Source organism: Tarenaya hassleriana, unplaced genomic scaffold (assembly GCF_000463585.1).
Source record: "Tarenaya hassleriana unplaced genomic scaffold, ASM46358v1 Cleome6, whole genome shotgun sequence".
Classification (NCBI taxonomy): Eukaryota; Viridiplantae; Streptophyta; class Magnoliopsida; order Brassicales; family Cleomaceae; genus Tarenaya; species Tarenaya hassleriana.
In genome coordinates, this window is record NW_010968505.1 from 494645 (window position 1) to 508103 (window position 13459).

The 13459-nt window shown below is 38.8% G+C and overlaps 1 protein-coding gene across 1 annotated transcript; it reads left to right on the top strand.

The window, feature by feature from the left end:
- Positions 1 to 5231: 5231 nt before the first annotated feature.
- LOC104798909 (squalene epoxidase 4-like) lies at positions 5232 to 13165 on the top strand. The gene is made up of 8 exons (XM_010521158.2): positions 5232 to 5518; positions 6963 to 7074; positions 11104 to 11281; positions 11542 to 11713; positions 11816 to 12034; positions 12148 to 12426; positions 12511 to 12789; positions 12919 to 13165. The coding sequence occupies exons 1-8, from the start codon at positions 5285 to 5287 to the stop codon at positions 13030 to 13032; spliced, it is 1587 nt and encodes a 528-aa protein (XP_010519460.1). The 5' UTR covers positions 5232 to 5284; the 3' UTR covers positions 13033 to 13165.
- Positions 13166 to 13459: the final 294 nt, after the last annotated feature.

The following is a 13459-nucleotide window of genomic DNA, read 5'->3' on the forward strand; positions in this document are numbered from 1 at the left end:
GGCGCCAAATCTTTCAGAAAACGGGCGAAAGAATTGGTATGAATTTTATTTATTAATTTATCAAAAATTATAATTATATATTAATTTAATATTTTTTATATATTATATTTGTAGCAACAGGAAATGGGACGAAAACCGTCCATCGTTGAGTTGGTTGATCGGACGCATAGACGTTCCGATGGTCGGTTTGTCGATTTTCGAGCTGAACGGGTGTTGGGACTGGTGAACGAGAAGTTATCACAACTCACCCAAACAACGGCTGCCAGTTCATCGTCGGGTACTAACTTGTCTCCTACTGATCAAGACAAGTGTTATGTTGAGGTATAAAATCAATTTTATTTTTTCAATCTTTATATTATATTATTACTGATTAAATAATTTATATATAATATACATTATTTTGTAGTCTGTTGAGCGGAACAAAGGCCACATCTACGGTTTAGGAGGCCTCCAGAGAGGTTTGCTGCAAGATTTTGGATCACCGGTTCATCCCCAAGTACAGATCGATACCGACCAACAACGTCGGATAGAACAACTTGAACGATCGCTCCAACATCAGAAGGAAGAGACGGAGCGGCAGATTGCAGAACAACAGGCGAAGATAACTAATCTCGAACACATGATCGAGCTGCTTAGAGGAGTTCATCCTCCACCTCCCTCAACGACACATTCAGCCGGCGGAACCTCCAGCGCTCGAACTCCCGGAACCACCGAAGATGAAGAAACCGAAAGTTTGAATTAGTTTCCAGTTATCTAATTTTATAATTTGTATCGAACCTCGTTTAATTATATGGTTTAATATTTTTATTTTAAATATTTATATTTTTAATTTATAATTTTTATTTTTTTAATATATATATATATATATATCCGAACATCAACGGATGTGTCCGTTGACAAATAATATTATCAACGGACAGCCGTTGCTAACCCCGTTGATATTATTGACGGATTTTTCCACCGATCGCTGTTGTTGCAAATTTGCAACGGTTTTTAGCAACGGATATACGTTGAAATATGGAACGGATTTATTCGTTGCAAAATACGTTGACATATATCAACGGATTATTCCGTTGCCCTGCCGTTGCTATTATCAACGGACTTTTATCGTTGATAATCCGTTGACAGTTTCAACGGTTGGTAACGGATTCTGGATTTCAACGACCGTATTGCAACGGATGATGTTCGTTGAATATTCCGTTGAAAACGTTGATTTTCAACGGATATTTGGGCTATTTCAACGGAAAAATCCGTTGATATTAGGGGTTTTTTTTGTAGTGTCATAGCTTGAATATGGTTGAGCTTGAATTGGGTTATCAAGTCGAACTTGGACCTAATGGTAAGGATGGGATGAGAAACATGCAGTGATAGAGTATCACTATCCCATACTCATCTAGGAATCACATAGGATGTGATTGACAATGTGTTGTCTACCTAAATAGCATGGTTTTGAGCGTCATGCCCTAGCTGACTCAGAAGCATGTGAAATATGGATCCTAGCTCACTTAGAAACTTATTGAGGGTGTTTTTCTTAGTGGGAGCCTGTCATGTTGCATCTATTGTCTGTGCTAGTAGGAGTACTAAGCGATGTGTTTATTTTTTGTCTGTTTGTCCTTTTCTGTAGAATATATCTGTTGTAGGAATCTGATTAATCTTACCATGCGATCTATCCTTATGAAGGATAAGCCTCTGACCAAGGCTTCTAGATCGATCATTGATGCTTATGGGAAGCATATGGATGATGGTCCAGACGTGTCCAGCTTGATGTTTGGAAAGATGTCTTCGGAATTGCGCGAGAAATTAGATTACATGGACAATTCATTGATGGTTGATCAGTTGAATGTGTCATTCCAATAGAAAGTTAGGAGCCAAGGGAAGAATGATATGGTAGTTGTTGGAAAGAGTTCCAGCAAAAGGAAGCGTTCCAAAGGTAAGGGCAAGAGGAAAGTGACAAGTGTTGTCACTAAGCCTAAGTCTAAACCCAAGAAGGAAGAGTGTTATTTCTGTCATGCTGTTGGGCATTGGTATAGAAATTGCAGACTCTACCTGGAAGATCAGAGGAAGAAGAAGTTTGCAGAAGCTTCGACTTCTGGTATCTTTGTTATAGAGACTAACTTGTTTACTTCTACATCGTGGATATTGGATACCGGATGTGCCTCGCATATTTGTGCAAATATGCAAGGACTGCGGGGAAGTAGCCAATTGGCGAAGGGAGAAGTAGATCTCCGCGTCGGGAATGGAGCAAAAGTTGTTGCATTAACCGTCGGGACTTACGATCTGACTTTACCGTCTGGCCTTGTATTGGAGTTACATGATTGTTATTTTGTACCTGCAATCAGCATGAACATTATATCGATCATATAGCTACGATTACGACTCACTACGACCATATAACTATGACTGCGACTCACTACGACTGTATAAGTAGGACTACGACCAGATAATTAAGACTGAGATTTCATTATGACCATATAACTACGACTACGATTCACTACGACCATATAACTACGACTACGACTCACTACGACCATATAACTAGGACTACGACCACATAATTAAGACTGTGATTTCATTACGACCATATAACTACGATACCATATAACTAGGACTACGAACACATAATTAAGACTGTGATTTCTTTACGACCATATAACTACGACTACGACTCACTACGACCATATAACTACGACTCACTATGACTCACTACGACCATATAACTATGACTACGACTTATTACGACCATATAACTACGATTACGATCGGATAATTACGACCATGATTATGCTACGAATATAATACATATACGACTAGATAATTAACTATAATTACGACGGTTGAGCATAATGCAAATGCGACCAAATAATTAACGGTAACTACGACCATGTCCATTTACTTATTCTCTCGATCCTTTTGCTGGTTGGACCAAATATTCTCGTCTATATCTCTCTACGATTATGTGATCATCTATATTTTAGAAATCAGTGCATTTTGAGATTTGTCCTTCTGTTTTCTCTATTATTTTCTCTATATTCTCTATTTCTTACAGTTTATCTCATGAATCAAATACTCTTCTGCATGATTTCTTTTTCTGTAGTATTCATATGTTCATTTTATTTTCTACATACAAGGTGTTTGATGAAATTCCTGAAATAGAAAACGACGGCAGGTTCCAGTATGTGACTTGGGCCTACAGTAGGTCACCTGCGACATGCGGCAGGTCACCTGCGACATGTCATATATGACTTAGGACATGCAACATATCGCTTGCGACATGCAGTCTGATGACATGCTGACCTACAAGTGTTTTTTCACGAAATCCATACAAGTGTTTTTCTATACTTATATAAGAAAACAAAATCCATATAAGTGTTTTTTCATGTATGTGGAGAAAAACGAAATTCATGGAAGTAATTTTTTGTGACAATTTATCTTTTAGAAATCGGAACGCTTTATTATTTGATCTTATTTTTTCTCCAACATTTTTCTCTATCTTCTCTATTTCTTATATAGTTTATCTAATCTATTCAAATACTCTTCTTGTTGATTTTTTTCTGTGAGATTCTAATCATTTTTTTGCATTTACATAAGGTATCTGATGAAATGTCTGTATCAGAAAACTGCGGCAGATGACCTGCGATCTGTGAAAAATGACATGCGCTTTGCGATAAATGACCTATGGTCTCTGGCAGATGACTGTGATATGCCACAAATGATCTGCAGTCTGCAGCAAGTCATTTGGCCTGCGATCGCCCTGCGGACTTACGGCTATCGCCCTGCGGACCTGCAGACCTACCGCAAATGATATGCGGTCTCCAAAATTTTCTCTATATTCTCTATTTCTTACAGTTTATCTAATCTATTCAAATACTCTTCTGATTGATTTCTTTTTCTGTGATATTCTGATCAATTTTTGTATGCACATAAGGTGTTTGATGAAATGTCTGTAAAAGAAAATTGTAGAAGATGACCTGCCGTCTGTGAAAAATAACCTACGCTCTACGATAAATGACCTACAACCTACGGCAGCTGACCTACGGTCTGCCAGGTGACCTGTTGTCTGCGGTAGGTCATCTTTGGCACATACGACACCTATTGCACCTGCTAACCTGCAAGTGTTTTTTCTATACTTATATAAGAAAACAAAATCCATATAAGTGTTTTTTCATGTATGTAGAGGAAAACGAAATTCATACAAGTGTTTTTTTATAAATGTAGAAAACCTGCAGGTTATAATAATATAGAAGGATATGATGGTCATTTTAACTCAAAAAAGTATAAAATACAAAGATTACAATAGTAGAAGTATAGAATGCAAAGACGTTTTTTTTTTGTACATTTATGCAAATTTTCCCTAAGAACTATTAATAAAGATCATAAATCATATCCAGAATTCTATCTAAATTTTTGTAGATTAAAAAATAAATTACTAGATTGAGATAACAAATTCTTTTCATATATTTGTGCAGATGACATTCCTCTATATAATTAGAAAAATGTACAACGAGTTGGATTTTTTTTTGGTTGAACATTCGATAAGACATTAGGCATGTCTTTTGAGGTTTATAAAGATATAACAAATTCGATTTGAATAACTTGTTGGGTTTGAGAATGGCAAGATGCATGAGTTTCAATTATAAAACTCCAATAAAGGAAATAGTAATTATTATTATGATTAGAAATAGTCACAAAAACTCTAATGTTTTTAGATTTTATAGATAAATACAAAAACTTTGGAAAAAAAATTTGCATTAGTTTTGAAAATTTTGGGTGAACTTGCATTTCGGCACCATATTAGAAAATGGACACATCATATCCGATTATTATTATTATTTATTATTAAAGTAAATCGTATATAAATATCTAAATTTTTATAAAAATTTTATAAAAATATCTTGACTTTTGAAAAAAAAATCGAAAAATAAATTAATGATGTTAACTATTTTTATTTTAAAAAATATCTGAAATTTGAATTTATTTTTAAAAAATTTCAAAAATTTAGATATCTAAATATGATTTAAAAAAATAATTATTTATATGAAAATTTTATAATTTAGATATTTATTTAAAATATTAATAAAAATTTAAATATTTATATAATATTTTTTCTTATTATTATTATTGGGAAAATATATTGAAAACAGCATCGATTTAAGTTATAATATCTTGCATAATAGTCACTGACACAACTTTGACATCTGCGCGGAAATATTCTGAGCGCGCCAGCTCTATATATAGTATAGACGTCTTGCTATCCTTGCAAAAAGAAAAAAAAAACTGAGAAGAAATGTTGATAGGGGAGACGACATTAACGGCGTTATCACCGACGTACGTGTGGATATGGACATTGTTTGCCATCGTGCTGACGTGGACGGCGTTTCACAACGGCAAGAAGAAGGGACACAACGCGACGGAGACGGAGACGGAGACGGAGAGTGAGACGGCGAACCGTAACGGTGCTGACGTCATCGTTGTCGGGGCTGGTGTCGCCGGCTCTGCTCTCGCTTATGTTCTCGCCAAGGTTAGAGTCGGCTTTGGTAGAAAATCTAAAATGCTATTTTTAAAGTTAAATTATTGAATTTATCACAAAATTAACAAATGATCAAAACTGCGTAGCATGCGAATGGACAAAAATATCCTCTTTCGAAAATATTAAATATAAAACTAACCCTAACATGATGTTTATCTAACATTATATATTGTACTAAAAAGGGAAATTGACAACATCTATGTGAATTTGTAAAAAAAGTGTCAATAAGCCATACAAATTTATAATTTGATAAAAAGCTATATCTAATTTTAAAAATATCTCAAAAATATATACCAAATAAAAAAATCATAAAAATTTGCGGTACAAATTTAAATGGTGTCTAATTTCAACGAATTTTGTTTATCGAATAAATGATATGACATGACACACCGTTATCTTTGTCCACATGTTTATAAACACAACAAATTATCAAATCAAAATTCTCTAGATTGATCAGTGTAGAATTAATAAACCGGTTTGATGTCGTCAACCCAAAATTTAATAAATTGCAAAAACCGGTTGAGTCGGTTATCAAAAAACTCCAAACGCGTTGATCCACTCAGCCGGTCCAATATGTCTCGATCTCATAATTTTTTAGCTCAGTCTAAGTCTAACTCGTTTTTAACAAGCTAAAACAATACTTAATTTAGTCCGGTTCGCCTTAAATCAAGAGAAAAAAAAACCCAATTGATTTTTTAAAAAAAAATCAACCCACGATACAACCTGTAGCTCGCCCAATCTCGAATCCGTGACGGATTCGCTCAACTAATTTTGAGTCCATGATGGGTTGGCTCGTCAAATTGGGTTGGATTAGATTAGATCGGTTAACCCAATCTAATCCAATTATTATTACATTTGGTTTATTTATTTTTTTTGTATCACAATCATTTTATGAGTTACATGAGTTTTAACCTATTAAACTCATGAGTTTAATATGGTTTTACACCCCAAAAGAAGATATGAAGTGATCCACATCAAATGTATTGAAACTCACTGCTCAAATGAAACCAGATTAAAAGAACTTTAACACCCATACAATTATGAAAAAAAAAAATCAACAAAGAAGATTTACGTCTCATCGTATTGCTGCTCGAAGTCCTCCATTGCAGAAAATCATGAGATATCCATTGTTCTTGTGACTAAATGGATTTGGGAAATTTAAAACTCGGTCTGGGGGTTTTTATTTTAACCGACTAAATCGGTTTTCATAATTTATTAAATTTTAATATCGGTTTGATGACTTGTCAAACCGGTTCACTTATTCCAAACTGATCAATCTCAGTTTTAATTATTTGTCGTGTTTATTGTTTACGTTGCAAAAATAAATAAATAAATTTATGACTTGTCATATAATGTGACGTGGATAAAAATCACTAGTGGATAAAAATCACTAAAATTTAAACGTAACGCCCATTTATATTCGTGCCGAGTACAGGATGGGAGAAAGGTGCACGTGATAGAAAGGGACTTGAGTGAGCCAGAAAGAATGATGGGTGAGGTGATGCAGCCGGGGGGCCGCCTCATGTTGGCCGGACTCGGACTTGAAGGTACTCTTATAACTCTTTCTCTATATATATATACACACACACAAATATGTATGCATATATCTTCTTCTTCAGACCACGAACTAAAATGATTTGATAAATTGATTGTTTTTATTGTCATGTACCGAGAAACACGAAAAGAGACGAAGAAAATTCCATGTCGTATTGATACAGATTATACAGAACTTATACACAAACTCAGCAATTGTCTAACCTAGAATCTAGAAAAGGCAACGCAATCAAATGTTACTGATATGCAGAAGAAGAAATGCAAGATTTCCTTTTCTTGTTGATACAATATATCCATTACCCCCTCAAGTTGGAGCATAGATGTTGTGTATGCCCAACTTGGATAAAAAACCGTCAAATTCGCGTTTACCCAGTGCCTTAGTGAAGATATCGGCGAGTTGTTGATGCGATGAAACATGTCGAGTTGCAATCTGTCGGGAAACAATGTGATGACGGAGGAAATGACAATTTACCTCAATGTGCTTGGTGTGGTCATAGAAAACGTCATTTGCATAAATATGCAACGCAGCTTGGCTGTCGCAGTGCAGAAACATAGGGTCTGTGTGGGAGACACCGAGAGACAATAGCAAGGCCTTCAACCAAAGAAGCTCACATGTAGCAACCGCCATGGAACGATATTCAGTTTCAGCTGAGGATAAAGAAACAGTGGACTGTTTCTTCGACCTCCACGATATCGGAGAAGAACCAAGTTGAATGAGATAGCCAGAAAGGGATCGACGAGAGCGAGGGCAGCCAGCCCAGTCCGAGTCACACCATCCATACAGACGGAAATCTGAATCAGAACGCAGCAGAATCCCTTGGCCTGGTTTGCTTTTCAGATAATGTACCACATGTAATGCGGCGTCCCATTGATCACGCCGCGGTTGCTGCATAAATTGAGACAAGATATGGACCGCATAAGTGATATCAGGTCTGGTGGCAAGCAAATAAAGCAGCTTGCCTACAAGACGACGATAAGGTTCTGGGTTGAGAAGCAGAGGACTCGTCGACATGGCTAAACGATGGTTCTAGTCCAGAGGGAATGCAGTCGGCTTAGCCCCGAGTAAACCGGCATACTTTCGCTGGCATAAATAAATGCCTTGAGGATTCCGAGAGACCTCAAGACCGAGAAAATATTTCAGCCTACCCAAAACCTTCATGTGAAAACAACGACTCAAATAGGTCTTGAAGAGTGTAATGGCGGAGGGAGATTGCTCGTAATAAGCAAGTCATCAGCATATATACATGCAGCCGGATATTGGACTTATTGAGGATGAACAATGAGTGATCACATTGGGCCTGGAAAAATCCGTAACGAGTGAGAGCCGATGCTAACTTTGCGAACCAACAACGAGGCGCTTTCTTGAGTCTGTAGAGAGACTTTCGGAGGCGGCAGACGGAGCTGGGATTCGACATAGAGAAATCAGGAGGCAACTTCATGTAGACCTCATCAGCCAAATCACCATGGAGAAAAGCGTTATGGACGTCCATTTGATCAACATCCCAATGGCGAGCTGCGGCCACCGCGATGAAAGTGCGTACGGTAACCATCTTTGCAACCGGTGCAAATGTGTCGTCATAGTCGACTCCTTCCGTTTGCCGATTTCCAAGAACAACAAGACGAGCTTTGTGTCTTTCAATCGAGCCATCAGATTTATATTTGGTGCGGAAAACCCACTTACAACCGATTGCTTTCTTATGAGGCGGCAAAGTTTCCAAAGTCCAGGTTCGATTTTTCTCAAGGGCAGCAATCTCGTCTTGCATGGCCTGCCTCCAGTGCTCGTGTTTGAAAGCTTCGGAGTAGTTTCGAGGGTCATGAGCATCGGACATGGCAGCCAGAAAAGCCTTGTGAGGGGTAGAGATTTTGGCATAAGAGATACACGCATCTAGGGGATAACGAATATCAGATATGACCTGGACGACATTTGTGACAAAATCCTTTAAAAGGACATTCGGATACCTTTGTCTCTGTCCTCTGCCAAGAGGAACTACATCAGTCCGAACCTGAGGTGTAGCCTGTGGAATATGATCAGGTGGAGCCTCGGGATCAGTTGAGGAAGGTGAACTGCTGGTGGGTGATGCATCAGGTGGGATGTCAGGAGTCGGTTCAGTGTTGGGTAGTGCAGAGGAGTCCAAAACAGAGGGGGAGAGATTCAGAGACTGCGTCGGTGGCAATCGGGTTGAATAATCGTCACCGTCATCAGCAACAATGAAAGGGCCCGAAGATGAAGCTGATGGAAGAATAGGCTGCGAAGAACCGGTCAAATCCGAGAAAGGGAATGTGTTCTCGGAGAAGACGACATCTCGAGAGACAAGAAACTTCTTTGTTTCAAGATTGTAGACGCGCCACCCCTTTTGACCCAAAGAATAGCCGATAAAGATGCACCGAAAACTTCGGGGAGCGAATTTATCATCCAGACGATTTTGATTATGAACATAGCATAAACATCCGAAGACACGTAAATGGTCATATTGCGGAGCTTGGCCATGGAGGAGTTCATAAGGAGTACGTCCACTGAGAATGTCCGTCGGAGTACAGTTTATCAAATATCCCGCTGGAAGAACACTCTCATCCCAAAATTCTACGGGAAGATTCGCTTGAAACAGTAAAGCTCGGGCCACATTGAGGATGTGACGATACTTGTGTTCAACACGACCATTTTGTTGCGGTGTTCCAACGCAAGACGTTTCATGAATAATTCCCTTCGTAGAAAAATAATTTCGCATGCCGAGAAATTCAGAATCATTGTCGAAGCAAACCTTCTTGACCCTTGTATTAAACTATCGCTCGACAAGTGCCACGAAATCCCGAAGTTTATATGAAGCCTCATGTTTTCCTGTCAACAAATACAGTCATGTGCCGCGAGAATAGTCGTCTACAATCGTCAGAAAATACTTTGCACCCGTAGATGAGGAAGTTCGGTAGGGTCCCCACAAGTCACAATGAACCAAATAAAAAATAGCCGTAGTTTTATTAGTGCTGACGGAAAAAGATTCTCGAGTTTGTTTTGCACGCAAACAAATGTCACAATGCTTATTATCAAAACAATTTTCAGATGAGTAACCGAGGCCATAAATCTTTTTCATAACTTGAGACGATGCATGTCCCAAACGCTTGTGCCACATATCAAACGGTTGCGAGGCTTTCGTCCGTGTTACTGCCAAGTTTGCTGTCCCTCTGAAATAATAGAGCCGCGCTCGCTGTTCACTCGCTCCAATCAGCGTCTTGGAAGTGCGATCCTGAATAATGCAGAATGAACGAGAAAAAGTAACGAAACAGTTATTTTCGGCCAACAATTGACAGATTGATATCAAGTTGCAGTGAAGACCCGGGACAAACAGAACATTTGTCAGTTGAAAATGAGAACCAAGAAGAACGGAGCCTGATCGAACTGAGTATATTGTGCGACCATCCGTTAATATCACTGAACAAGGGGGAATCGGAGATATATCAACTAAACGAGATAGCTCGCCCGTTATGTGTTTGCGAGCAACTTGTGTCAAGAATCCAAGGGGCTGTCGAAAACATACCAGAGAGAGTTTCAGCGTGTCGATTTTGCTGTTAGATAACATGGCGAGCAAGGAATTCCACTAATCCGGCGTTATACCACTGACAATGCTTCTATCGGCATTAGCAACAGGGGAAACAGAGGAGTCATGGTCGGGGTCGTCATCGGAGTCGGTGCAGTCGAGTCGGGAGTCGAAATCGGGTCGGAGTCGATGCTAGAAGGCATGAGAATCGAGATATCAGTTTGTGTGATTCAAGAGTTCGTGCTCTGATACCATGTCATGTACCGAGAAAGAAGAAAAGAGACGAAGAAAATTCCATGTCGTATTGATACAAATTGTACAGAACTTATACACAAACTCAAATTGTCTAACCTAGAATCTGGAAAAGGCAACGCAATCAAATGTTACAGATATGCAGGAGAAGAAATGCAAGATTTCCTTTTCTTGTTGATACAATATATCCATTACTTATAGATGGGTGAGTTATTATCTTATGTTTTTTTCCCATAATAGATTGTCTGGAAGACATTGACGCACAAAAGATGAAAGCCTTTGTAGTACACAAGGACGGTAAATATGGAAACTGCCCATTTCCTGAGGACGTCAAGTTTCCTTACGAAGCTCGAGCCCGAGGCTTTAGGAACGGTCGTTTTGTCCAGAGGCTTCGCCACAAGGCTTCTTCACATACCAAGTACGATTAACATCATCATATTTGTTCATGTTTATACCAACGCATAACATATTTGGTTGTCATCTCCCTGGACCATGGTTTCAGACCAAATGATATGTGAACAGATGTAAAGACCAAACTATATATATACATACACATGCTATACTTAAACTTTTCAAATATGTAGGTCCTCGGTTATAATTCATTAGATTATAAGTGTTGTACTTAATGTACCCAAGGTTTGATGCAGATGGATTGATTTGTGCATTTGAAAATGGCAGTGTGAATTTGGAAGAAGGGACAGTGAAGTCGTTGGTAGAAGAGAAGGGAGTGATAAAAGGGGTGAAGTACAAGAGCAAGAGTACCGGTCAAGAGACAACGGCCTTTGCACCTCTCACCGTCGTTTGCGACGGTGCTTATTCTAACCTCCGTCGCTCTCTCCACAACCCCAAGGTTCGGCTAATATTTGGCGAACTAGTTTGATTTTGTTTTCTCAAAGTTTTCTACCACAAATTGGGTTTGGTGAGAATCAAAGTGGAATGTTTTAATATGCAGGTGGAGTTGCACTCTTATATAATTGGTTACACCGTGAAGAATTCACGACTCGAAGATCCAGAAAATTTGCATTTGATATTTTCCGAGCCCTCGTTTGCAGTCGTGTATCAAATAGGCAGCAATGAGGTCCGTTGCATGACTGAAGTTCTCCGTGAGAATGTTCCTTCCATTTCTAGTGGTGAAGTAATCAGCTTCCTCAAGGAAATTATAGCTCCTCAGGTACATATGGGAATAAATGTTGAATATTTTTGGGTTGAAATAGGGGCAAACCAAACATCATTAAACCGTCGTTTTGCTCAAGTACAATGTCCTAACGCTTCTTGTTGGTCTAGGTACCTCCTAAACTCCGAGACATATTCGTGAAAGGACTTGACGAGAGCCCTGAGATAAAGACGGTTGCAACGAAGAGCATGGGAGATTCTCTATGCGATAAGAATGGAGTGATTGTGTTGGGAGATGCATTCAACATGAGGCATCCTATAGTTGCCTCGGGGATGATGGTTGCATTGTCAGATATTGTCATCCTTCGTGATCTTCTCAAGACTTTAAACAATCTCGGTGATGCTAAGAAGCTCTCTCGGGCTCTCAAGTCCTTCCACAAACTCCGAAAAGTAAGTCCCCTAAAGATTTAATACCTAATAGGAAAACCCTAATGACATCTATGTTGATTCACTTGGATTCTTGAAATGTGAAAGCCAATGTCGGCGACTGTGAACACACTGGCTGATGCGTTTCACCAAGCGCTAATTGCATCGAGTGACAAAGCAAGAGAAGCAATGAGACAAGGCAGCTTCAATTACCTTAGTCGGGGAGGAGTTTTCACGAAGGGATTGACGGCTATCCTCGGTGGTATGAACCCTAGACCACCTTCTCTTGTCCTCCATCTCTTCGGCATCACCTTTGCCTCCATTGCTACTTTGCTCTCTCCCTTTCCTACGCCCCACGGAATTTGGCATAGCCTCAGACTGCTTCGGGTACATACATATTCATTCCTCTTTATCTTTCTTCTTCCATATTTTTATGTATTTATTTTTTATTACCCTAATAATAATAATAATTGGTTGACACTTTTCCTCACTTTTTGTTTGGGAAATGTTATATAGTTGGCTTTGGCAATGTTGGGTTCACATTTGAAGGAAGAAGGAGTAACTCAAATGTTGTCTCCAGCAGCCGCGGCCGCTTATCGCAAACGCTACATGACCGCAACACCTGCCTAATCATGGATAAGATTTCGCCATCGTGTGATGTTTTATAGCTATCTCAGTAAAGCAAATCGGGGATATGTAATATGTTTGTATCAACCAATAATGTGTGTAAACCTATTATTCTAATGTTAAAACTTCATTTATATTAAGTTTCTTATAATCTATAACACATCATCATGAACATTCCAAAAGAGAAAAAAAAAAAGAATAGATGGTTGCAAAGAAAAAATCTTGGACTTGCTTGGACAAAATCCAAGCATGTTTCATTCTGACAAAAACATCCTCAGATCTGCCCCACTAGAACATCCTTGTACGGTGTTGGAGGAGGCCCCGAGGTCAACCCCGTTCCCACGGCCGTAGCGGGCATGCTGTGGCTTCTTCTTCCGCTTTAATCATCCTTTCTTCTTCCACGAATAGAGGGAGAGAGTCCTCTCTTTCT

What these genes read in the sequence shown, in the direction of transcription:
- LOC104798909 (XM_010521158.2), top strand. Translation starts at nt 5,285, where the DNA reads ATGTTGATAGGGGAGACGACATTAACGGCGTTATCACCGACGTACGTG. An exon ending in GCTCTCTCCACAACCCCAAG is followed by an intron (nt 11,714 to 11,815) that starts GTTCGGCTAATA and finishes TTTAATATGCAG; the next exon opens with GTGGAGTTGCACTCTTATAT. An exon ending in CCTTCCACAAACTCCGAAAA is followed by an intron (nt 12,427 to 12,510) that starts GTAAGTCCCCTA and finishes GAAATGTGAAAG; the next exon opens with CCAATGTCGGCGACTGTGAA.